The sequence below is a fragment of the Rhipicephalus microplus genome, chromosome 6 (assembly GCF_043290135.1).
Source record: "Rhipicephalus microplus isolate Deutch F79 chromosome 6, USDA_Rmic, whole genome shotgun sequence".
In the NCBI taxonomy this organism is placed as follows: domain Eukaryota; kingdom Metazoa; phylum Arthropoda; class Arachnida; order Ixodida; family Ixodidae; genus Rhipicephalus; species Rhipicephalus microplus.
The window spans coordinates 76,594,676-76,622,402 of NC_134705.1; the positions used below are offsets into that span (position 1 = coordinate 76,594,676).

Consider the following 27,727-nt stretch of genomic DNA (forward strand, 5'->3'; position numbering starts at 1 on the left):
TGGTCTTCTGTGCTCTGTTCTTGATACACTGTACATGACCGTGGAGCACCAAACCCCTTGTTACGGCTGGAACTTAAAAAAATACAGATCATTGTTACAACCATGCTACGTGCAAGAGTGTATAGTTGTCAATTATGTGCTCATATTTACAGATATTGTATTTTCAGAAGCCAATGACAAGCCTCAACACACACACACACAAACAATGAAGACTGAAAATATATTTAATATGATACAAGAGCAAAACTACAATATTATAGATGAAGGCATGAAACTTCTGCCAGACATAAAAAGCCAATAAAGTTTCTTCTATTTTGACTTTACACTAGGTGCGAGAAGCAGACCACAAATAAGTTCACTAAGAAATACAAGTTAGACTGCATTACAACGCAACAGCCAATGTTCCTAACTTTAAGGCTGTCTAACATAGCCAGCTCACCATACCGCATATACGAGCAAATGGGCAGTCTAGAAGACACAAAGAACTTGTGGATTATGAGTGTGCTTGTTGCTGACATCTATTATTCTAAATGAAGAAAACCTTTCAAAAATGCACTTCATTAGGGGAAATAATCATACGCAACAAACACAACGGGCTCCTACAGGTGCCACCAACACTCACCATTATTGTTGTTTCCAGTGTCTTGCCGGATGGATATGCTGCGTCCTGCACAGAACACCAAAGCAGCGCTCCATGACTTGGATTGCATGTGTGCTAGCTGCATCGCTCTGCTGCTGAAATAGGCTAGCCACAGACAAAGAAATGAGAAGCCATGGCTTTGAAACACACTGAACGTCACCTTTAGAGATCAACAATACATACTTAGGTAAGGTACAATATGTAGAAAAATATATATCACTATGCAATCGTGGTGAACATGTTCGGCTGAAACATAAGCAACAGCACTGAGAGAGAAAAAGCTACATTAGGTAAAAGATGCAGTGACTGACCCTATGTCATCTGAAGCTTCTTCAATAGGTATTTCTCCTTACAAGTTGTGAACAGCCAGGCAATTTTCACCCACTTGCTATTTCCTTCCAGAGCACTTGATCCACAGAGGGAGTCACAAGCTCGAGAGCTCAATAAGGAATCAAAGTATTTGTGCTCGTTTCAAAGCACAAGCTTTTGAGCCTCAGATTATTGGAGTTTCATTCATAAGCTGCAGGTTTCAGCTTTCAACATTCTCAATTATCTTGCAATTTAGTTCTATAAATGTTGAATAAGAATTATGTGTAAAAATATTACAGGTATCCACTGAAAGCAACTATGCTTGGGTTTTCAATTTGTGCAAAGTAAGTGGTGTTCACGTAATCGTATCTATTAAAGAAAAACTAACCTTGCAGCCAGCCGTTAGGCAGTTTTGTGCGCTCGAAGCTCCCAAGCAGATCGCAGTCCTTCCAGATGAGGCTGCCATGCATGCTTCCACGCCCCATCCGCTGAATGATAACAGTCCCAGCAGTGACATAGGCTTGCACAGTTAGGGAGAACACGTCCTTCCTATTTTTGTACAGGTGCTCCAAGTAATGATGAAGATTGATGTGCCAGAATGTTCAACCGATGAATCACAGGACCTTAACAAACCAATCTCTGCGATCTGTGAAGAGCCAAAAACGAGATATTTAAAAACAATCATTAAAGCACTCACTTCTAATACTTATTTGAGGAAGCTATCCACTTCGTTAATGTGACCAAAATCTGCTATAATCACTTTGAAATAAACTGAAGCCTCATGTAAAATTTACGTACCGCAATATATATGTCCTACTGAAGTATAGTACTAGCACAGTGGTAATCGTCTATAGAACTAATTTTCCAAAATAACATAAATTTTTTAAGTGCAACCTGGCTTCTGAAAAATAAATTCACATTAACTTTCCAATTAACAAACGTGGTCAATCAACAGGTCCAACCTCATAATCAAACAAGAGCTCACTTGTATCAAATCACAAAAACTTTTTATGTATTTGTTCCATAATATATGTATGTATATAACAGTAGTAGTATATTTTTCATGCTTCAACTTACCATAGAGAAACATTACATCTGATGGGCTTAAAAACTTGCACACGTTATAGAACTGCGTGAATTATAGTACTGGTGAAACTTAGTTCTGCAAGATGAACTCACCGATGGCAGCATTTAGTAGCCGTCGGTGTCATGAGGAACCAAGTACGGCCAACAGGCAAAGGGCATCTGCAGACTGGAAGCTGCCAATGACAGCAATGAAGGGCTGGCCAGGCGTGCACGTCCTTTGATAAAGTGTAAGAACTGGCCATGACAGGCTGTTGTCAAGGCTCTAGTGCCGTGAAAAACGATGGCCAGACGAACTCGGAAACCTGTAGTTAGGCGATATTGGCCTACAACTTCATCCAAAGCAAGGCACCGGTGAAATCTTTGCTTTTTCTGGGGGCCGAAGGGAAGCTTGACGTTCACGGGCTCTCGCTGCCACATAGAACTCTCAAGTTGTTACCGAAGAACAGTCTAGGCGCGCTTCCAAAGTAGCACGATCCACAACAGAATGTAGCATCTCGCAGTTTTGGTTGATCACATCACAGCGCTAGTACTATGGTTATCACAAAAAGGAGAAGTGACGACTTAATAAACAAAAGCGCAAAGCTGCCCCACCACAACTTCGCCGGGCAAAACAGTTATCAACGCTGTCTTTCAATTTTCGGTCACATGAGCACAGCTTGTTCACAAGTCTTGGAACGTCAACACAGCACCACTGTTCACAACGAACATCGTTTCACTCCCGAACAGTACATTGCTCTCAAGTAAATAGAAGCGTACGGGCTAACTAGTGGCGAAGCAAGAACCGAGCGCGTAGTTCATACGTTTCCGTACGTACTTGGGGTCACTCAAGTAACGTGTCAAAACGCTGTCAATCCGAAATGTCGCACAGCACCCAACTGAGAGACTGGAAAGTCAAGCGAACGAACTGTTACCGGCACACAAACACACATTGCAGACTTCTCGAGTGCTAGTTGCCGTCAATACATCGACGCCGATACCCGCTTGATAACCACACCGATGCACAGGCTTCGCTGCGCTTCACCGTACACCATTGCACTGCCACAGCTTTCCGCACTACTCACACGCACTGAAAGAGCTGCTGTAATCACAACACATCCAGTCAAACGCTGAAGTAACTCGTGCGAGAACCATTTGCTGAAAGTCGCACCGACCGATATGCTGTTTACGACGCCATGTTGTTTTCGACAACTGCACCGCACGTAAGAGAGCTCTTAGAAAGTACTTGCACTATTTTCACGGCGTGAAAAAAATTTCTCTTATGTGCGAGGGGGGTGATATGACGAACAGGACAGGCGTGCCAGATGAAAGAAGTGTTTTGGCAACGTCACGGAGTGAGCTGATGTAGAGGGTATTGCTTCACAACCAATCACAAGCTGTGGCTGTCGGCCAAGCCGTCGTCTGCTTGCATTTGTCGTCTGCTTCGATCAGAGCATGCGGCAGGGGATTCGCCTTCGCAACGCTATTATTCTCAGGTCGAGTGGCCGCTGCGTCGCAAAAAATACATGTCAGTGGCTCGCTCTACCTTTGAATGATGTTCGTGCGCCAAGTTAAATGGCTGGTAATTGACGCAGGGATGAATTCAGCCAAGGTTTGCTCCAGAATCGTGAGGGTTTGCATATTTTCGGTGTCATACAAAGTTACTAGGGTCATTTTATTCTGATTGCTTGCCATATTATCATGGTCCATATCGGTGTCTGAACAGTGATGGTGAAGATGCATAATTTATTTGTAGTTCCATGCGTAATCACGCGCACCCCTAATAGGCTTTGGTTTACAAAGTACGCTTTCTTCCAGATCGTCCCAAAGTGTATCGACAGCTGTATTTCATAGATCGCAACCATTGGACAGTTAGAGCCAATGAAAGTACACTAGAGCACAAACTTTATGAACCACTCACTGAAAACTTCCTCTCATTTTTATTTCCAATAGCGTGCAAAGAATGTGCACCCATTAACCTCTTTGGTGGTAATTTCCACCAATGAGGCAAGGATCTCGAGTCGCACTTTTAATTGGATGAGATGGGGCGCAACACAACAACATAACAAATGAGGTTGATCCTATGTCATGTCGCGTTCGAATGCACCGGCCATTCACGTATCACATTGGTTTTCATCCAACCACAAATCTTTACATGCGTAGTTTTATGCCATTGACGCCCAATAGAATTCTTCAATTACTGCGACTTCGAACTTATTGGACGGTGGTGGTTGTCAACACCATCCACTGCGTCCAAGAGAAACAACACGCGAAGCTCAAAGCGCCGAAAGAAATAAAAACGCACCAGCAGTCATCAGGCAGCCCTTAATGGGCGTGAATTAACTCAAAACCAGCCAGGGCACCAAAGTATACCGCTGCGGCAGCAGGTTATAAGTAGCCACATTGTTCCTAAGAGTGGTCCGGACCACTCTTGGGATTTTCTCTCAGCCATGCTGTTTTTACGCACAATTTCGCTTCGTGAATCCACTTACGAGCACTTTTCAGTGACGTAAGCAAATATAGCAACTAAATCACCATCGCTGACATGTTCCCGGGCATTCACAGCGCGCTTTATTTGCAGTGGCCGATGTGACAACTATGGCCTCTTACGACGTTTTTTCGTTTCGTGAATTGACTTACGCAACAAAATTTCTCTTGCGCAAAAATGTTTTCGTAAGTGAGTTTTGTGAATCCGGGCCCTGGTTTTTTAAACAGTGCGCGAAAAGGGCGTTTGTCCTCATTTTCTTACACGACCCTGTCATAGAAGATGATAGAGCAACATCAACCTCTATAGAAAATACTACTCCCCAACTTTGCTTTCGTAGCTACCACAAGCAAAGTGAATGAATATTGGCAAGATTATCGACGTCAATATAGACTCAAGCCTTCCGGAAGGTCGTGCTCAAAAAGTTGGCATTAAAAAAGTCATTAGTGCAAGAAAAACGTGTGCCGCAATTATGATAACGATCACCGCACTTATCGCACACAGATTATTGTTGCATTCGGAATTTTATTAGGAGTGGTCCTGGGTATTTTAATAAAGGGTAACTGAGCATTGAAGAAAAACAATTTTTCGCCTGTGATTCCCGCAGCCCTCTGTCACGAGAACATCTTCATGGCAATGAATTCGCTTGCCAAAATTAGACAATCATGATGGCAACAGCAGCAAGCTACAACACAGGAGCCAGCTTGTTGTCGTACGCGGGCACTCTTCATGTCAACAAAAGAAGAGTCCAAGGAGTGACACTCTGCGCCAATATTGAATATAGTAGGGAAAGCGCTCTCGAATAACGCGGTACTTGCGCCTTCTCTGTTTTAAACTTAGGCAGACTACCCAAAGCTTGAATTATATCTAATGCGGGATGAAATTGGTTAAACCAGAACATGACATGGTAGTCTGCCATGCATTTCATGTAGAAATTGATCCGCCATTGAAGAACGTTGTTTCTCATTCAAATGCGCATAGCACCCAACAATAAAGTACATGCGTTGAACACTAGGATTTGATTTCACTTTATTCTTTCCAGTAGCGCACATCTTCAAAGGGGGGAGGGAATGCATAGGTGTAACAAGAAAGAGTGAACACAAAAATTATCAAGTTCACAAGAACTACACGTCAGGGTACAATATTACGCTGATCTAAATGAAATACACGGCAAGAATAATAAGAAATACAGGTAATAAAACGAAAATACATTTAGGAAGAGCTTCTGAATTTATAGAAAAAAATAAAGTTTACGAATGAGAACTTGCACTGTAAAGGTTGAAAGATTCTCGCCACCTTGCTGCCAAGGAAATTTTGCCAGCCGGCTGAGCTTCAAAAATAAACATTTAGCAGTACTAACAGAAATACGCAAAACCAACATGGTACAACATTTCAGGCACACGTAGCACCCCTGACCTTCACCCCACCGGGGCACACCTTTTCGTCGCGCACAGCGCTTCGTTGTCGACTTTGTGTAGGCCGCGCCACCACTGGCGCTTTTTATTTCCGTGAACGGGTCATCCGCATCACTGGCGTGCAGCGTGTGTCATGCTAGTCGTACAATGGGCGTGATTACCACAAGGTCCGAGTTTTCTTGTCGCTCTCTCCGTGGGATCTTCGTCGGATTTAGCTGGCCGCTGGCTTTGACGCCGCGGCCCTGAGTGCACTAACTCTACCTCAAATTATATAGGACAGAAAACTGTGCTAGTCCTTGTGTGAGGGTTATAAACACTACACTGATAATAAAAAAGGGTAGAATTCAGGGGAAGAAGAAAGTTTGTGAATAAAAACGATCAAAAAGAGGTTGCGCTATAGCCGAGGTTTTCACAAGTGGACTTGTACTCTCCAAGGTGGCAACTGTTCTCTTGAACTTCTACTGACGGAGGATGAAAAAAATGGTGAGTGTTCTCTCCTTTTCTTAGCGTACATGGCTTTATTGATTACAGTTCAACTATATGCATCAGAACTTTCCACGAGAAAAACATCCGCCACACAGTTAGGTTTAGAAGTCGTGCTACCACACATGACATTGAAGATTCTAGCACTACTGCACGATGCCACATATCGCGCTTCATCATTCACTGTGACACTAACGACAGTACATACAACGAAACCAATGCTGCTGAGGAGGCGCCTAAATATCTCGTAAATAATTTATGATCAATTCACCAGACGGAAATCTTAACCTTGCGATATTTTTGCCTAAGATCGCAAACAAACGCCCACCCCTTGTAACAGAATGATACCCACTGCTAGATCATAAAAGAGAATAAATAAGTGGTCATTGAGCAGGCGCGCAAGAATGTTTATGTCATCAACAGGAATTAACCAACACCCCGATACTGTTCTTGTTCAGGACGGACAACATTCTAACTTTTCAGGCACCGAACATATTCGCAGGAACATCAAAAACAGGATCAGAGAGAGAGGGTAGCCTATTAAAACGCAGAGGTATACGACTAAGCTACTGGGCTCTAGCCTGGTATAATCTGCACAGGGAAAATGACAAGAAAAAGTAGCCATGAAGGGTGATGTGCAAAAAAAAGAAGTAATGTGTATATAGAAGAACCACGTGATGAAGATTTTTCGCTAGAGTCAGGCGTATAGTCCACTGCTCAAAGTAATCTAGAGGATACCTCGTAGCAGTTCATTGCTCAGTCGCACATTGCCGACAAAATAATCGTACCACTTAGCGTTACCCCACCAATGCCAGCCAAAGCTGAAGCGAGTACTGCTTGCTGGGACACGTTTAGAGGACAGTCGCACGACAGTCATGTAAACATGTCATCCTTTCTTTTGCAGAGTTGAATAAGGTATATAAACTTTTGTGATATTCGTCAAGTCGTTATACTGTCCATTGTGTTACAGTCTGGACTTCGCTTTCATGACACTGCAGTATACAGTACATCTGTACTTCTGCGACGCAGAAAACGACTGCACTCGAGGTCCACTACAGGAGGCGTGAGCGCTGCAAATTGCTCTTATGTGTAGGATTGCATCATGTGATCACGCTTTACTCCTGCGAAGGGAGGCGGAAGGTTAAACGCATTGTTTGATTTCACCTCGTTTTGCTTTTTCAAGAGCATCGTTTTGCTCTCATTTCATGTGTCTGAACATCTGGGCACTGCACAATCTGGAAAAATGTAGTGGAAGGTTATGATGACATGGATATATACTTTAGTCCACCATGGCACAGTAGCATCCGTACGCGATGAAGCAAGGCGTGATATTTTAGTTTAACCTTCTCTGCAAGAGTGTGATGCAGCTGCTGTACTTCAAGCCAAGGTTAAAATGAACACCAACCACGAATGTTCACATAAAAGCACATCGTTTAGGCTTCCCCACGCCAGCTTTATTACCAACCAAAAGTGAATTTGAAACAATATCACTATGTATGCCTTAAAATACAGCCTAGCAAAATGCAGACACGCGTACGGCATTATTACGTTTATGAATCTGCGTCGCCATCTGAGTGATCAGATAATCAAAATAACGCTAGTTAGTGCAGTTCTTCTCTTTTTTGGTTGCCTTCTCCTCATTCGAGTTAAATTAGTGGCCAGTTGCTTCTACCTGTTTGGACAGCCTGCTCAATGAAACCTGCTTTCTTGTGTAACACATCTGCCACTTCAGTCTTTGCTGAAAGTCCTCTCGCCGAGGTATGTTCCACCATAGTCTCTGCCGCTCCCACTTGTTCCTGTCGTGTCCGTTTTAATTGTGCTCTCGCGTTATCTCAACTATATGAAGCTGTCAATGACGGTCGACTTCAGCTCACATTGTTTCTGGCCTGTAGATTATGTTTCTCTAAAGAGCCCATAGCCAGTGTCACTTGTTTGCCTCTATTTTGTTTTCAGGTAGAGTCGAAAACGTGCTGAGCTTCGAAAACTGGTTCTCCTTCTAAGAAAAGTCGCAAAGTTTTATGTGGCCTATGAAGAAAGCTGTCAATGCTAGACACTGGTATTTTTAAATATAATTAAAATTGCCGCTTATATCACGGTAAGCCGCACGTTCCAGTATGAAAATTCAACGGCGGGAAGCGATAGAGCCTGCAGTACATGGTGAATTTACACAGGCGCGATCAAGCTTGGCTCAGACCATAATATTCGGTCGTGATTGACCTCTTTGTTCAAGCTACAGAGCTGAGTGAATAATCCAAAATTTGCATTCCTATGTTACTTGAAGGCTGCAGTTACATGCAGCTCTAAGCATGCTGGGATGCTTCCCGCAAAATGGAGAATCTTTTCACGCATTGGTTCATAGGGCTATGTTTGCTAAACAGAAATATAAGTTTGCGCGTGCTTCTCATTTCAACCATGGCCTGTTTTAGGTGCTAACCTATACCTAATAAACTAAAACAATCGGACGCATTTCTTCGAGCAAAATATGTTACTTCGCCGCAAGCACGCGCCAATGCTTATTTGTTGCTTTCGATGATAAAAATCTCGAGTTTTGTCACCACTTGATGAAAGCAAGGCACCGGGTGCGTAGGAAGAGGGTTTCTTGAGCATGTACCGCAGCCCGACTATGTGGGCTGCTGCTGTAACGCGTGAGTACAAGGAAACACAGATTGTCGTCTTCTTCGTTTAACTTTTTGCAGCTTTTTTTCACAGAAAATGGGTGATTACCTTTCGCAAAAGCACTGCACTCGGCCCACGTGGCTTCTACATATGGGTGACCATAGCGCGCGACGCCGACATGAAGACATTATGAGGAACATAGGATTCTTGTTTGGAGCAGTTATTTAGCATTGCGTAAATCCGTGAAAAGCCGCAGGAGTATTTTACTGATTTTGTCAAAGTGAAATGCTAGCATTGAAGTATAATTAAAAGACACAAAAGCGGCTGTGAGCTGTGTGGGAGAGGATCTGTAGAGCAAGCCCGCCTTACACGTCACAGGGATGCCTCCGCATGGTGGCACTACAATACCTCCTGACGCCCAATATTCATGTGTTTCTCCACTTCGAAAAATGTCATAATGAACGCTATGTATGACATTCATATAATTGCAACGTATCATGTATTCTGTTTCGTTAAGTCCCACGCCTGAGCTCTAGCATGAGCGCCACTTACGTTACGGGAAGCGATAGGCCACACATGAAGCGTCAGTATTGAAGTAAGAAGTGTGCATTTTAAGGGCTGTTTTTGTAATGTGCACTATTAATGTGACTTAACTGAAAATCAGGCCGAGGAAAGCACAGCGGATGTTATTAGAAGTAAATATAGGGCAGTTGTTATTTACCATGAAATTACTTCTAAATACACCTCCTATTTTGCTTGGAATGATTGTTTGTTAGATCTAAATAATGCTATGTGCCAGTGTCGTTTACCGGCCTCGGAAGCCCATGAGGTGAACTCAAGTGCCCCACTTCTGAAAAAAATACAAAGATAATAATAAAAGGGAGCTGTACCACCTCGCAAAGCTTGACTCAAAGCTTAAAAATGCTACACCTACTGCTATTAGCCGAGTGCTTAGCATGAAACAGATTCCCACAATGCGTGAAACATCTTTTTTTCTTGCATTCTACTTATATTGTTCACACTGACAAGGTGGTAAATATCGCATAGACATTTCGCTACTGCAACCAAAAGGAGGACAAATGCTTAGCTTTTTCCTAAATATCCTGCACTGACCTGATCAGTGTAAGCAATGCGACATCTATCCCTACTACTTGTGATGTACACTACTGAATACAATTAGCAGTTAAATGACGTCTTTATATACATCACAATCATTCGCATCTTATGCACAATACTTAGAGAATGCCTGTTTGCCGGTAGTTACACTTCGTAGAGGCAATGAATACGCACGTTGGCAGATCGCGACAAGAGAATAGGCTGTCCTTCTGTTGGTCAACAAGAAAACTTTCCTCTGCGTGGTAGCGAGAACGTCAAAATATTCGGACTGTAGCCTCATCAACAAGAAAGGCTTGGCCAAATGATGACAATCGAGAGGATCCGTACAATGAATAACGCGAGAACTTCGTAATATTGGCTTCAGAGAGCGCCTGTATGTCGAGGCGATGACCCCCAGTATTTGATTCTTAGAATGAAGAAGCAAATGGTGGCTAAATTTTCGAACATAAGACAACCTGCCCAGCGCGGCATGATTGACTTGAATGTCTCCATTTTTCATAATCTTGCCAGCCCACTTAGCTTTTGTAGTGATGATGTCATAGTGCACTCCACCACAAGAAAGAAGTAATTGTGCACATAAAGGAAACTTTTAATCTTTGTAATTTTTTAGTATGAATTTGCCATTTATTTGCATTTTGTATATTTAAGCGGCTGTTTGCATTCAACACTGCAAGGTCACCTTAGATTTTTGTAGCTAATTTTGCCTAATGAATACTTGTACTACCCACCCTGTAATCACCCTATTGAGGGCTAAAAGTATTAATAAATGAATGAATAAACTCTATAATTATAAAAAGCGCTTTCTACGCATCTGCGTTTCCAACGTTCATTCTCAAATTCTTGAAGACAATGGTTAACAGCTGTGAGTAAACCAACAGAGCTGATCTCAGTAATAAATGCAAAACATTTGTTATTCTTTTACTCCAGAGTGATATGTCTCAAAGTCATAGCTGATTAGACCAAATACTGACAATCTACACATAGGCGAGTAGCAAACGCGACTTTCTATCAAGCAGGTGGTCCTTTCAGGGTGGAAGCTGCCATGTTGGCTTGCAAGTACACCCACGAGTGGTTGCTAATACAACAACTAAATGCATACGTGTTAAGATGAAAGGTAAATAGATATATCACGTATTGCAGTGGCGTAGTGCGTACGAAACAGAAGCAACGTTATTAATTTTAGGTGATTCCGTGCAGAAGAACGTTTTGCTGCGCAATCATGCGACTTCCTTACACACTGCTGCAACTATACTGTTTGGGAAGGCAATGGCCGCTTCACTTGTTCTGCGTGTTGGCAACAGAAAGGCCACTTACAATCACGTGATCAAACATGACCATGCCCATGTGCAGCTGCTAAAACTCGTCTATACTTGGCTAATACGCGAAAGGAAGAATTGAGCCGTTGTGAAAAGTGCGAAATTCCAGTTGTAGTAGACGCTCAAACGTAGATTTCAACGGTCATTGTTACTTGCACAGGTGTTCACTTTTTAACGGCTTCGCTGAGGCCCTCACATTGAAGTCAAGGGATTCCACCGATGTAAAAGGGGGTGTGAAAGGGTGCCCGAGTACGCTGTCTGGTCCTACTCTTTAAGCGAAGCCCGAATGTCTTCGAACGTCTGTCCTTTTGAGGGGCGAAGCTCCTTATAGCGGCACCCGTTCATCCCTCGTAGCCGTTGTAGTAGTGCGTAAAAAGTATGACATTTTGACCTCCAAGGTAGTGCCGGTGAGAGATTTCTTCTGTGCATTCTCGAACAATAAAATATAGTGCTATATGTACATGCCAATGGCTGCTGAGGGGAAATGAGAGACAAGAGAATTCGGCTTTTAGTTAACGCGCACGCTGCGAATATTTTATTGTTCAACGATGCACAGAAGACAAGAAAGGGTTGCAACGTTATACTCGCTGGGTGTAACCTCCTAGGTTTTAGAAAGGTTTAGCGAGCGTTGAGCCGCAGTGCCATGAATACAGTGAGCTAGTATATACCATGAACTCGAGGTGGTTAAAGGTGGAAAGTAGACACGAAGCGCAAGCCGTAAGAAAGTGTGCGTGTGCCTCCTCTTGTTCAGTCCTTTGAATGTCCGCTGGATGGCGGTGCTTCTATATGAGGAGATTATGATGAAAAGATGCGAGATCGTGGTACTTGGAGCGTTGAATAGGTGGATGAACGGACACACAGACCGATGCATAGACGGACGCACGGATGGCTGCACGCACGGATGGACGCATGGACGGACGCAGGAGCGGATGTATGGACGAAAGCAGGGACGGACGCACAGATGAACTTGCGGACACACGAACAGACGCACGCGCGGACGGGCGGATGAACACACGGGCGGCCACACAGACGCACGCATGGATGGACGGATGCAAGAACGAACGGATAGACGGATGCTTCGCCCCACTGTTTATCATTCACTCCGTAAAAATGGTGCCATTTTTTGATCAACTGATTGATTGATTGATATGTGGGTTTTGACGTTCGAAAACCACCATATGATTAGGAGAGGCTCCGGAAATTTCAACCATCTGGTCTTCTTCAACGTGCACCCTAATCTGAGCACACGGGCCTACAGCATTTTCGCCTCCATTGAAAATGTATGCGCCGCAGAAGGGATCCGACCCTACGATCTGCGGGTCGGCAGCGGAGTACCTTAGCCACTAGACTGCCGCAGAAGGCGTGATCGACTGCCAAACAGAAACCTTGATGAATTATCAAGTGAGTATTGGTTTTGAAGAAGTCAGTTTTTGTGCACGGCAACAGTGATAGTCTATTTTACTGTAGATCGTGGCTGATTATGAGTGCAAATTTTAGTTAACAAAATATAACCAAGAGTCATACGTAAATAGCAGCTGCTAGAGCTGTGTCTCCAAACACGTCCTTGAATCGAGAGGAAATTTGTCTCAGAACATCAGACAACCAGAGCCAAACCGAACTATACTTAGCCTCTCGATACTAACGTAGTGTGCCTTTTTAGAGGACCCGCATGCCTATTTGGACTGATTCGTGAAGATTTTTGTCACATCGCGGCACTTCTAAATGACCTGACAACACCTCGCTTCACGATATGTGGGCAACCTCCCATATCGAAGCATTTGAGGAACTGAAACGACGCGTTCAGCCACCACCAATTCTTCCTTATGTTGACTAAAGAAAAAACGAGACGATGGTTGCTATAGTGCAAATTAAAGTGTAGGACAAGGACACTCACGAAGACGAGCGTGTAGTTGCAACTGAGTACGTTGTGCAGAACCACGAAAATAATGGTAATAGTACCTGGTGTTTCATGTACAAAAACCATGATTTAATTATGAGACCTCGCAGGCGAGGTCTCTTGAAATGTGGACCATCTGGTATTAACTTGCACAGACATGGCACACTGCACGGGCCTCTGTTGTCTCCTGCCACAGCTGGTATCTAACCGCCGACCTTCGAAAAAGAAGATAAGAACTTTAGCTATTTATCCAGCATAGTGAACTGAACAACAACAAACAACACATAAGAGATTATGAAAAATCGAAAAGTTGAGCAAAGCAAAAAGAAACGTTCACAGAAAACGAATATAAAACCATCCACTTGGCGCGTGCTGCGATGCTCCCACGATAAATTATTTCTTTCTCAAAGACTCGGGAACAAACACGACTTCCTCACGATTGTCATGTTCGCGTGCCAACTTTTGCATTTCTCAGCATTTTTCATGAATTATTGTCCTCGTTTTTTTGCGTAAATGTTCTCGTGGTATGCATACAAACTGAGTTGAAAAATTAGAGATCGTCCCCGTGCGTCTTCTTGTAGTCCTCAATTCACACTCTAGCAGACATCATGGCATACCAACTATAGAATAAGCTGACGTCAAAGCTGGCACCCATCCAAACACGCCGAAACGTACATTCTAGCCTACGCAAACATTGGTAAAGTAGGTTAATTGCTTGTACGCAAAAAATAAATGATTGTTCTAGGCTACCTATGCTAGCCGGACGCTAGCTTCTGCAATGTCGATGCCGATCTCTCTACTACACAACACATGTGAACGCCTTGCTAGTATCCAGGCTACATAAGGGTTTTGTTCCCTACAAGAATGACAGAGCTTCAATATGCTAAGCTTACATCACGCCTTGTGTTGGTTTGCAAGCCCAGGCAACGCTTACGGCCTCCTGACACAGTGGGGTTCCTCACTCCAGAAAGCCGACGTCCACGCTGTAAAGAATACCGAGCGGAAGCACTCAGACGCCGATTTTTTCCGCTGTCCCTTCAATAATCCAGCGCTGCAATCGAGCAGAATGATGGTGCCTTTCTGAGAGCTGTAAGCACGGACGACTTCGCAGATAAGTGGATTGGTTCATTCTTAGAAAGCCTTGTGAAGGATACTGATGGCAAAAATGATGTCAACCCAATAGCATCTAGTGTAGACTGTTAACACGAACGTGTTTTAAGCCGAGGTGCCACAAAATTACATTGCCCTATTGCCGTCACAAAAATGACTGATGTAAAATTTACATTGATCAGATGAACAAAAGATAGGAAGACGAACTTTATAACCAATGGAAATAACTTGTGCCATTGGCCATTTGAGACCACTTACCATTTTTTCGTTTAACTGCTATGCTGCACAGGCATTTATTCAATGTTGGTTGTGTGCGTTTTCCTTCTGGTGCAACACAACTGATGACGGATTTCCTACAAAGGTAGTGCAGTGAATTTCTGTATAGCATGAAATGGGGCCATGAATATTGATTATACCTGTCATAAATAACATGCGTTTTGGGACATTATTCAAAAAAGTGGTGTGCCGAAAATTATCACGCCCTACCTCTTCTACGTAAAAATCGTCCTAGAGCGATCAATTATAAATTGATGAACGAGTTTTTGTTATCTAATCATTTGAATGCAGTTTTATATGCGACGAGGTGTTTCCCTCGTGGCGTGGTAAGACAGGGCCTGGCTGTAATAGAATTTTCGTCAAAAATATCTGCATTCTCCAAATAACGTTATTGAGTGTCCTGCGAACCCACCTTTTTCATTTTGCTGTGCTGTCCTCTGGCGTTTTGGGAGGGCTTGGTCGGGGCCCGGGTAACTGGCATCACTATAACGAAGGCCTCCGGGACGAGAAGTCTTTTCGCGACTTTTTTACTTGGGCAGGGGTATGTGCCACTGCATCGCAAAAAATGCGAATTGGTGGGATGGGTCTGGATCAATTCTACGCTTCGGCCATTGGCGGCTCCCTCAGGCAACAGAACCATCCAGAATTGGTGCCCCTGGTCCAAGCTGAGCAGCGCAGACTCCAACACCGCGCGGAAGATGTCTTTGTTTAAGACTGCCTCACGGCTACTGTTTAATGATGTTGAAGTGAAATATTCTTTCATCAAAAGGCAAAGAAGAGCAGTTTGTTATGTGGACAGGTGAAAAGCCTTGAAAGCCTGTCGAGACGCTTCCCTCGGTAAACACTACATGGTACCAAAATGACAATGCTCAGTGTAAAATTATCAGTGAAGAAGGAAATCAGCACGAAGGAGACAGAAAGACAAGTAACTTTAATGGAGTCCTATGTGACTAGCCTGGACGGACCCACCTGGATACTTTGCCACCACTGGCTGCTGCTACATCAGCATCGGGAGGTCATGCGTTGCGGTTTCCCGAGGTCTCTGGACGGCCGTTGACGGGATATTCATTGCGCTGCCTGTGATGGTGTCTTACCAGTACCGTTGTGTGGTGTGTGACGTGTTCCGTAACGCAAGGCACTGCAGAGCAAATGCACTATAATGCTAAATGACTCTACGTAATCTGGGCAATGTGGGTCGATATTTCGGTTATGCCGGTTTAGTAAACCTCTAGGGGGATATAACTTCATATGAAGCATCTTGAGCGTGATGGCTTGAGCCCTGCATAGATAAACATAAAATAACAACCACGCGTAACATCAAGCTACGACATGATACCACCGTCAAATGCTGTATGAAAAGACACTGCAACAGAAGCCTTTGTTATGTGATCTAATGTCTCTGGTATTGTTTGAGGGTCACATAACCTAGTAACTCTTCTTTACATGTTTTCCTAACTCAACATTCTGTTGTATGGGTAAAGACGATATGTGAATATTGCTACATTCTTTTCCTCAAGCTTTGTTATCATCCCGTTGCACTACGTTCAGCGCAAATTGCGCCTATGATGTTCGAAAAGCTTCGAGGCTGTAGTATATCGTTTTGTTAAGATTACGCCCACTTCGCGAACATTTCAGATTATTTGGGAGCCTATGTCGCCGCTAGCGATAACGCTAGAACATTCAATGACAAGTGTATAAATGCCGACGCGCTTCGACGCTTGTCAGTTCATCATCGGACGACGCTTCATTCGCCGCTATCAGCGCAAAACTTTCTGTTTATCGGGCACAGGTTCATCCAAAATAACAGTTTATTAGTTGACCCGCCTTATGATTCACTCGTCGACGTCACGACTCCGTGACATCTGGTGGAGGTGCTGCTTTCATGTACTGGACGCCTCCTTCAAGCCGTGAACCCTGCCCAAGCTGCCGAGAAGACCCGGACGCCAGCCACAAGCAGCGAGTCAGCCGTAGGTAACAAGGCCTGGCACCAGAGTACGGGCTTTTACCTGACAAGATGCCGAAAACCAAGTTTTTCCCGGCGAGCACGGTGACCATGGCGACAATGACAGCACCTGTGCCATCTGCATGGCTCCTGCTCCGGCAACTCAAGGAGCCGCCAACTTTCCGCGGTTCAGCACTCGAAGAACCGGAAAGCTAGCTTGAGAGCTTTGACTGAGTCGCCGTCTTCAACACCTAGACTGAGGGCGACAAGCTTCGGCACGTCCATTTCGCTTTAGAAGACGCTGCTCGGACCTCGTTCCACAATCATAAGGGAAACCTGACAACGTGGGACATTTTTCGAGTCAGGTTCATTGCCAGTTTTTTAAGTGCCGTCCGCAAAGAGGCGGCTAAAGCCCTCATTCAAACAGGCATGCAGCTGCTTAAGAAGAACGAGGCGTTCTTCACGGAAGAGATGACCAAACTCTTCCGTCACGCCGACCCTGAAATGCCCTTGGACAAGAAAGCCAGCCTTCTCCCTCATGCGAGGAGTTAAGCAGGAGCTTTTTGCAGGAATGATGTGGAACCCTCTGAACAGCGTTCAAGAAGTTGTTTCAGATGTGACGACTATCGAGAAGACCCTTGAAATGCGCACACGTCAATTCAGCCGACGTTCGATGCCAGTCTGTGCGGAGATCCGACCAATCTGCTCCGACAACCTATGTGAAACCATTAGACCCGTAGTGCGTGAAGAACTTCGCCGAATGTTCCCGTCGGGCTAGCCTCGAGTTTCGTCAATCGTAGACGTCATCAGAGCGGAAATTAGGCAATCGCTGGGCATACCTGAGTCAGCGCAGCGCAGCCCCAAGGCACGAGCTACGCTGCTGCTCTAACGTCCACGTTAACAGGCCGCACCGTCGCATTTTTGTCGCCATACACCGCCACCACCACCACCGACGACATACCACCCACCTGCCTCCCAGCGCTACGCACCGAGGAGGACCGACGTTTGGCGCGCTCCTTACAACCAACCAATCTGCTACCACTGCGAAGAAGCTTGCCACACATACCGACGCTGCCAGTACCACCGAATGGACCTACGCGGCTTCTCCATCAACGCACCGCCCCTGCAGCACAGCGAGTGACCAAGCGACATCGTTGACTACGTGACCACCATAGAACGGCCACCTCGACGTTCCTCCTGTTCGCCATCACCTGGACCTTACAGCCCCTATCACCGATGACATCACTACAGCAGCCCCAACAGAGGCCGTTCGGTGAGCCCATATTCGGAAAACTAAGGGCAGCCACCGATAGAGGTTTGGTTGCTGAACAATGAAGCACCGAGGACCCTTCGCCGCCGCTGGCGACCGCGACAGGACTAAAAATTAACACGCCGAAGGCCGGACAGGAACCTGAGGCAGAAATTTCCTGACCAGAAGGAGACCTGACGACGCCACGTGGAAGCAGAGGAGCAAACCAACGTAGCCGTGACCCGACGCTGCGACCAAACCGCAACGCACGACGACGAACAAGCGACCTCGACGTATAACTTGACGGCCACAACATCATCGCCCTACTCATCAGCATTCACTACATGAATACGCTGTGATTTGTTTACTGTATGACACCATAACTTTCACTGTGACTTCATATACTCCTCCTCTACAAGGCGGCGACTTCAACGTACAGATTATGGACCTTAGGACCTATATCTGTCATCGAATCTTTGTCAATTTATGTCACTCATTTATATTATATGGGGTAACGCTCGAAGAAGGTACGGTTACTCTCTCCTCTAGGCATCCATTCCCGCGGTGTTTACAGCCCCATTGCGCATACGTAGCCCCTCCCTATCTCTCACCTCGCGACGCCGGTGCAGACAGCGTTGGTTAGCCTACCGGGTAACGTATGGTGATCGGAGAGAAAAAGATCTCACAGTATACTAATATGAATTATAATTATGATGGAACAACATAACGTACGTAGAAGCACAAACTTTTCCTACAAGTCGGTGACTTCAACGTACAGATTATGGACCTTAGGACCTATATCTGTCATCGACTCTTTGTCAATTTGTCGCTCATTTATATTATATTTGGTAACGCTAGAAGAAGGTACAGTTACTCTCTCCTCTAGGCATCCATCGCCGCGGTGTTTACACCCCTATTGCGCATACGTAGGCCCTCCCTATCTCTCACCTCGCAACGCTGGTGCAGGCAGCGTTGGCTTGCCTACCGGGTAACACATGGTAATCTGAGACAAAAAAGATTTCACAGTATACTAATATGAATTATAATTATGATGGAACAACGGAAAAAACGTAGAAGCACAAACTTTTACTACAAGTCGGCGACTTTAACGTACAGAATATGGAAATTGGGACCTAGATCTGTTGTTGACTCTTTGTCGATTTATGTCACTCATTTATAATATATGGGGCAACGCTCGGAAAAGGTACGGTTACTCATCCTTAAGCTGCCAAGAGCTTCACTACTCGTGATGATTCATTTCGTAGACCTGAGTGGTTTTTATTTACAAGGAGAAGCCAAATTGTTTTGCTAGTGACCCCAAGAAGTTTGCGTGTTTTTCACTCTACCCTTATCTTCTGCTGTCCGTGCTGTTTAGGAATGGAAGTTCACAAGGAGGCATGATAGGTGTTTTGTAGTTTATTTCGTCAGAATGGTTCGTAGAGAAGAGAGAAATATCAGGAGGTCTGGTCATGTCATAGTGGAGATAAAATGTTAGAGGAAAACAATTTTTGGCAATATTGCGATGGGATACGCAAAATGCCGCTTGATTAGAGCATGCATAATGTTTTATTAATACGCTATTAACTAGTAAAATTTTATTGCGGTGTTCACGACGTTTGCTCTTTGTAAAGAATATCAAGTTTTTATGAGCTTCTGAGGAAATAGCGATTCTTGTATTCCACAAAGAAACATCACCTGAGCTGCTTGCACATACCGTTTAAGCATCTCTGAAATCAAAAATATAAATAGAATTTTCAATCTATGATTTTTATACCAGTCACGAAGATAATAAATTGTAGATATCTTCCCAAAAAGTCATTACCTGGAGATGTTTTCGCTTTTGTTAATGAGAGACAGTGTAGACCGCGACCAAGTCGTAATACTGTCACGTGGTAATGACGTTGACAAAAGCAGCAGTCGGCGTGTTGAAGATTAAACTTTATTATGTTGGGTTTCACTAATATTTCTAGGCTGTAGTTTTATCATTCCTTCAGTTTCTATTCTAGCCTGGCAGACTTATACCAAATGTTAGCCTATGACATGCTAGGCAAGTCAATTAGGCTAATGTTATTTTGTTGCATTACCTTCATATCAGTGTTTTAACAGCAAAGCTGCAGGAGCATGGCATAAAATGCTAATTGCTATGTGGAAATAACATCCCAAAACCACCATTTGATTATGAGGGAGCCCGTAGTGGAAGACTCCGGAAATATCGACCACCTGGGGTTCTTTGACGTGCACCCAAATCTGAGCACATGGGCCTAATAATGGCATAAAATATGATGATGCAGAAAGCATCATCATCAATAACGACTTGCGCTCAAAATTTCGGCAGATCCTACTTTGGCTGCCACGGCATAGCCTGCAATGACGCTCATAACGAGTGTAGATAAAGAAATAAAAATATAGAAAGAAAGCAATAGAGGCACGGACAGAAACATATCCTGAAAAAGATAAAAAAGTTTTCCGGAAAAACAATTATTCTCGAGGTGCCTGCAGCTTTGGTACTCTGATGCGCAAAAGAGCATTCAAATCACTCGACTAGTCACGAACCTCCTTTTTGAAATGATATTGCATTGAGTGCATACGCAAAAAATAACGTGCAAAGTATCATGCAGTTACAGTTTAAACGTACAAGCACTGTTCACAAAGAAGCTTGAAGGTTAACTTAAAATACTATATTTCAGGAATAGTTCTTTACACCGTGCTGCACAGTAAAAGTGGTCACTGTGAAAGTACATATACTAAATGTGGAACGATAAAGAGAAGATTAGCATGGCCCCCACGCAAGAATGACACGCAGATTGGTGAATCGACAGTCGATGTATGCTAGCGAAACATAACTTAGTCTTGTATAGCGTAGTGTATCAAGGGGATCAGAAAGGGTAGTGAGCGTGAGATGTGCGGGTGAAGAGGAAGTAAATAAGTGAAACACAGGCCAAAACATATCAGAAAAAAAGAAATAGAGAGAAAGAAATGTAGAAACAAATAGATGGAGAGAAAGAGCAGGGAAACGAAAGGAAGAGGAAGCAAGTGTCGCGTCATTTAGCGGCCAAATTGAGGAACTAACTAATCAGATAAATTACCGCGCCACCTGCCCAAGCCGTTCAACCACAGTAGCTGATCGGTGTCACCGACAGACACCGTGCGCAACTTCCACTTTGTAGAACATAGCCTGGCTGCACCTAATTCTGTCCAGAGTCATGGGGCGTTTGATGAAGGTGCCTACTCCCTTGGAGGAAGCCGTGAATCTTGAAGCGAGATGCGTCGGTCAACGGGAAGTATGAGCAGCGACGGGCCTGTGATTCAATGTACCGTGTTTTCGTGATTAAACTGGCCGCAGACTTTGTAAGGAGCTCTTGGATGCCTTTTGCATGATCCTAAAAAATAGATTTCCTGATAATGAGCGTAAACATGACAGACTTACTTAGCAATATTACCTGGCATGATTATAGTAATTAGTCCGGTCTGCAAAAACAAGGTTGCTATCAGAACTTGCTCATTCTCGCTATCAAGCCCGCCATGTAAACAACTTACGGGCGAGCCGGTTCTTACTTTCCAAGCAGATGTCAATGTAGTCTGCGCTCAAGCGGTGAATATCTTGATTTATTGCCCTGTATAAGCCGAGCTTCCAGTCTTGAAAAAAATAAACAAATTTTTATCTACGAACTTTCATTTTTTCTTACTTTTCTTGCTGCACGTATATCACTCACATTTATTTATTGTTTATAGTAACGAGTGTGTAAAAAGTACTTCTTTTTTATGCTCCAAGGAAGCTTGAAAGGTCACCCTTGTGTCTTATTACCACTTGGTTCTACGTGAAAAGAAACCGACATGTAGTGATTTGTTCAGGTATTTACTTTGAATATTCTTGGTGATCATTAAATTAAGCAAGGCGGCAACATTGCATCGTCGGGTAAAGTGTGAAAGGTCAACTAATAAACGATATATAATGCTTGGTTTATATATACGAAGACGCTGTGCTTTATTGTTTCACAGCACATCTGTTTTACACTGTTTAAAGGGGTCACGACATGGTCACCTAACAATTTGTGGTTTTCGGCAAAAAAAAGGAAAATAGAGGGTTGAATATTCTTGTGCACGTCTGAAAACTGGTCTTTGAAAGATTGTTTCAGTCCAAAGTAAGCAGCAGAAGTCTTCGGGTGTAAACGGCGCCCACCACCAATGACTGCCATTTTGCCGTGGCTTGTGTGAAGTCACAAACTGATGGGAGCAGTGCCGTCGTCTGCTACCAAACGGCAGCTTCAGCACGCGGTAAGTGTGTTGTTCACTGTGTTGCACGTGTTGCTTGCCGCGTGGTCCACGTGTAGCAAGTGTTGCGAAGTGATACCGGTACCATCACCATGTCGTCGCACCGTCACCAACTCAAGATTCGGGCAATGATTCATCGAGCAGCAGAAGTGGTGACGACGTCTCGTACGCTGCGCATTTTGATTTCGACCCCATCGCCACCAGCTAGAGTGACGAAAAAAGCGCCGAAAACGACGCGAACCCAGATGCCCACGACCTCGGTGTTGTGGCAGACGTTGCAGATGGCCTTCCACAATGGTAAGTAGCTTTATTTCAATCGTGCCAGGTTGACAAGCGAGATTAACGAATAGGAGACGCTGCATTCACGAGCACACTTTGCGCAATAGAATTCATAAAGCGTGCAGATTCTTTTTTTTTTGATAGCATACGTGCATTCACGACTTAAGCGGTGGTAATGCCGCGCGTACGGACCATTGCTTTTGCACCTTTGCTACGTGCCGCATGCGCGTAAACTTTACCTGAAGCGAACGCAATGTAATAAGTACGATGCTAGGGTTCCTTACGGTACGCATCTTGGCCGAATCCTTGCGGCAAAGGTATACCTAACTCCCCGAGAAGACGCTGGTCATCATTGTAGCTGTCTGCCGTGAAGTGCACTGAGCGCAAAAAAAAAACAGAACAGTCTGTTCTGCGCACGTGCCCCGCCGCGGTGGTCTAGTGGCTAAGGTACTCGGCTGCTGACCCGCAGGGTGCGGGTTCGAATCCCGGCTGCGGCGGCTGCATTTCCTATGGAGGCGGAAATGTTGTAGGCCCGTGTGCTCAGATTTGGGTGCACGGTAAAGAACCCCAGGTGGTCAAAATTTCTGGAGCCCTCCACTACGGCGTCTCTCATAATCATATCGTGGTTTTGGGACGTTAAACCCCACAAATCGATCAATCAATCCTGCGCACGTTTATCTCTCAAGCCTTGCGTTTGGCTGGCTCTTTAGGAAAGTTGCAGAATGAGAGAGTACTCTCCCTGCTTTTTGCGCTCTGGCACCCCACAGCGCAGCATGGGTGACGCGGTGACAGTGCTTCAACTGATGCAAGTCATTCTGTTCTTATGGCTCATTGAATATCGCTGAAGCAACTCGACTGCAAGCGCAGCTGACCATGAAACACGATCGCCCTCCGTAATGCACACCATGCAGAAGCTCTTAGAGCAATTGGTTCGTTACGTCACGACTAGCGAGCACGCTAGTGTTTCGTGACCACCAGGCCGGTTGATCGTTTATAGAAATATTTGTTAATAAACTACTGGCACGACCAAATGCGCTAAAATTTCGCCAGCCTGACAAAGACCCACACACACAACACAGTTTATGGTCGAAAATGGGTGTCATGACTCCTCTGAACACGCTTTATTTAAAGACATTGCGTTTTATTGTGCGCAGGCTCTTGTAATTGCAAGACGATTGCTTGCGTGAGGTAAAACGATCACACTCATGTTGTATGTTATGCCACACGATTATGATTGACGTACCTTGTCTAGTAGTCCGGTGAGGTCGTTGCTACAGTCGAGCCCATCCGGTGCAGCTATCATTCTCATATTTCTCGGAGGGGTGCAGCAAAACACCAAACATGCTGTTTTCTGGCGAGTAACAAGAGTGTGAGTTTGGATATCACAATGCAAAAATGAAATATAATGCATGGAAAGCCTGGGCACGAACCGCAGCACAGTCACATAAAAAACTGCAATAGCGGCTTTTCTAGAACCTGTAGTAAACTCGCTTGCTACTGCTAACACAGGTACGCTTCCAGAGCACTTTTTTCAGCATAACGAGTAACGTTTGGCAAGTTGGGAACTTCGCTCTACACGACAATTCCTGATTTTGCGGAGAGGCAAGGTACCCGCTACGCCAATTTATGACGCTATGTACAATTTGTTGGTGCGGTAGGTGATGACTATGAACATTCAGGGTTGGTCCTTTTGTAATGGGTTAAAATCATCTCACCACCCACTCGTTCCGCATACTCATGTTGTTTGACGCCTAGTTACACAATCGGCAGTGTATAACCACAGGCTATAATGTTACGCATCGACCAAGCCACATTACATCAGTTAAAGAGATTCCTTCGTGACAGGTGCATCTCCCTCCCTGCATCATTGGATGGATGGTGGCCGGGCTACACGAAGGACGCGCATGCGCGTCTGTTCTCTGCACGCCCCTAACGACCAACATCAGCGAACTTGGGATGGGTTCATGCCAGCAACGTAGTTCCCTCTGGCGAGTTGACGGTGCCGATAAAACACGCGCGTAAATAAGAACAGATGCAACACGTTTCATGCCAAGAAAAAGAAAACGCTGCAGGCAATCCAGAGTCGGGCACTTTTTGCCCAGAAGGACCACTCGCTCTTGAAGTCTACTCATCGCCATTACGTCTGACGATGACGGTGTTAAGCTCATCATTAAATACGCATATTCCTGTAGCGAACTATATTTCGAACTACAAACTTGTTTTACGGGATAATTGAATCGCAAATGGAACTTTTAAATTGATAAGAGCCAAGCACAAATTTCACTCCTGGATATCCTTGATAGTGGGCTATGTACATTAAGCCGCAATATAAATTTGAGATATTTATGGTATAGGAATACACTGGCGAAACATTGTTGGAGCAGGTCCCAGTGTAGTCATAAAATAAGCTTTTTTATTAATGGCAGCTAACGCGATTTTCGCTTTTATTGTGATAGCAGTTATATGGACACTCTCGGCTGGATTTCGCCTCCGGCGTCAATGTCATGCACCGTATATGTATAGGTATCTATATATAGGAAAATGCGAGAAAGAAAAAATCAAGAAAAAGACTCAAGCGCGCGGGATCGAACATAGGACCTCCGCGTCGAGAATGCGAGGCGTTATAACGGCAACCTATTTATATCTACTACTTACCGCTGTTGGCGGTCATCTTCGGGGGGAACTATCGTGTTTTCAGCACTATCATAAAGATGGCACTGTGAGCGCGCGGGGGCTCTCATCTCTCACGCGTACTTCTGCGCGCATCGAGAATAAGGGGATGTACGCTCAATCGCACGCCCTTATCTTGTAGTGCGAAGGTCGTACGTCTTACGTATTATGTTGTAGTTACCGGGCGCGCAAAGGTCACTGCAATCGTTGCACATCATCCGTTTGCGAAAAGGGCGCACTTTTCACACAGGGCGAAGTAACAACAGAGGCGCTTATTCGCTTTGATTTGTACTTGTTAGTACTTTTGGTGCGTAATTTGTGCGTGAAAAACGCGGGGGACGGTTCCACCTGCTTGCCATTGTGCGCGTGGCCTTCCAAATTGTTTCTATCGCGTTCATTGCTTCACCTTTGCGGCAGAATTGTGATTTTTTAGAAAAAAGAAAGACACGTTTCTGTTGATAATCGACACTGTGGCCAAGCAATCTTGTGATAGTCAGACACAGGCTTCCTTAGGCAACAAAACAAACATAACATAAAAGCATTTCATGCAAAGTACCTCGCAGACAGGGAAAAAAAGATTTGAAGCTGGATTTTTAGACAATTGAAAAGTGCAGTTTAGCCCAGCAATACAGACAAGCAGAACAACGTTTCAGATGGCAGAAATAGGCAGAAAAACGATGTTTAGGTCTCAAACGTGGTGAATTTAGGTATAATAAATTTTTCCGTTAACTTAGATAATTTGAAAGCAAAGATTTTTGAGATATATATCTACGACGAAAGAGATCTACGTCAGGAAAACAAAAAAAAGAAGATTGTTCATGACGGCACACAAGCGCAAACAATTGAACACAACGATGTAATTGTCTTTTTTTCTCGCAATGTTCGTGTCTCCTTTTCATCTGTAATATGGTGAGTAAAGTTTTTGTTGTCAAATGCACAAACCTTTGCGTCTTCTTCCCTTCACCCTGGCTGACAAGATTCTACAGCAAGCTATTTATACTTTTATGGGGCATTTTTATGGGGCTGTTGCAGTAGTCATAGCTAACATCCTCACATCTAAAAAAACGGCGTTTTCTCGAACCAATACACACACCTTATAAGACGGTGGCCATCGGCTAAATGCTTTTGTCACTAATTCAATGTGAAAAATAATCTATCTTCTAGGGAACATGGAACTACACGAGACATCAGCATGTTAGGTGCTGATAGAATCAGCACTTGTGCCGAAGAAGCGATGTTCTGTGTTCCCTGAACAAGTCGCCGAGGAACTAGTGCCTGCTGACTGCCGTGCATTGTACTTCCTAGCCAGGAATGGACATGCCATGCAGTCCAACGCCGTAAAGGGTTCGGTGAGACGACCGCACTGGTTTTCGGTCATGACATTCTCCTTGAAAAGACAGCTTTATCGGGCCTGATGGCAACCTGTCCCACTGATTAATGGGCGAGTTACTTTGAGGTAGTTGAATTTTTCATGTTCCCGGCTGTACGAGCGTTGGACCATTATCCTGTCACCTTCCCTTGTCCACGTAAGGTGAATTTGGGAACACACACGCAGTATGCACTGACTGCGTTCCAGTCAAGGATGTTCACCTGGATGGGTGTAGACGGCACCCTCAAAAGTGGTACGGGTCCTGTGATTGAAAAGTTGTATTTGTAGCCATTCCGCCATCTATGGACCTAGGGAAACGCGACTCTTCATAATCAACTCCCACGTGCTCAGACGGGAGGTGGTCGTCATGTAGGAAGAGATTGTCATGATGTACTGAAATTTTCGTAATGCAAAGAAATGCTTGCCCTGTAAACAATGTGGCTAAACTTCCTCAAGTTTACCTCCCGTCTGTTCATGCTGTCTTGGCGTCTTCCTGTTGGGTCTAGGGTGCCTACAAAGGCAAGTCACAATAGTCCGCGCACGTTGTGAACATAAAATATGGTAAAGTACGCAATGTACGGAGCACTCGCGCTACACACACAACGCTTTAGACTAACCACCTAGTATACGTAGCCACAGTATCTTGAGCCACTGCTTAGTGCCATTTGGGATATTTCCATTCCCACCATTGAACAATAAACATGCACAGAGCGCTCGTAAATTCATGATGTCCTTGTGATTGTCATGATCATCAGCCTCACTACATAGACCAGAGGGCAAAGAGATCTCCAATGTTCCGCATAACAGCACGGTCCTGTGCTTACTGCTACCACATTCTACCCGCCGACTTCCTAATTGCAGAGGCCCACCTAACTGTCTCTCTTCCCTTTGCACGTCAGCATTTTTTTGGAATTCAGTGATTTACCCACCACAATAATGATATCGTAGCCGAATTCAAGAAGCAGAAATAGATCTGGACCAGCGTCGTAGTGCATAGGCAAGGTAACTGTATAGCCATTTAGGGTCTCCTTGCTGGTAGCACTGAAAGAGACGTATCTTTTGATCTAAACTGATTTAACATCCAAGAAATGTTTAATCTGCGAGTGGCAGTAGTCATCTGACGTGCTGTCATGTGGGACACATGCGTTTCCGTAACCCAAAATAACCTTAGCTTTTGATGGGCGTTTGAAGTAAAGCATTACCCCTTAACCATGGAAAAAG

The 27,727-nt window shown here is 44.5% G+C and overlaps 1 protein-coding gene, 1 long non-coding RNA gene and 1 other non-coding gene across 4 annotated transcripts in view; 1 reads left to right on the forward strand and 2 right to left on the reverse strand.

The window, feature by feature from the left end:
- Positions 1-636: 636 nt before the first annotated feature.
- LOC142764808 (uncharacterized) lies at positions 637-2,258 on the reverse strand. Of its 2 annotated transcripts, none has more exons than XR_012883898.1 (3): positions 2,129-2,258; positions 1,338-1,595; positions 637-667 (listed from the first exon to the last, which is right to left on the reverse strand). It is a non-coding gene; the product is annotated as an uncharacterized LOC142764808 (long non-coding RNA). The 2 variants fall into 2 exon arrangements; XR_012883897.1 differs by lacking the exon at positions 637-667 and adding an exon at positions 689-745.
- A 17,258-nt stretch (positions 2,259-19,516) lies between these two features.
- The window catches only part of LOC142764809 (uncharacterized), a 95,070-nt gene continuing 86,859 nt past the window's right edge, over positions 19,517-27,727 (reverse strand). The window contains exons 4-5 of the mRNA XM_075865342.1: positions 23,711-23,818; positions 19,517-19,643 (exon numbers count right to left, since the gene is read on the reverse strand). Of these exons, the coding sequence (XP_075721457.1) occupies positions 23,773-23,818 (46 nt within the window). The 3' untranslated portion in view covers positions 19,517-19,643; positions 23,711-23,772. The remainder of the gene's footprint in view (positions 19,644-23,710; positions 23,819-27,727) is intronic.
- On the forward strand, positions 20,637-20,743 carry LOC119168796 (U6 spliceosomal RNA). Its single transcript, XR_005109486.2, has one exon. It is a non-coding gene; the product is annotated as a U6 spliceosomal RNA (small nuclear RNA).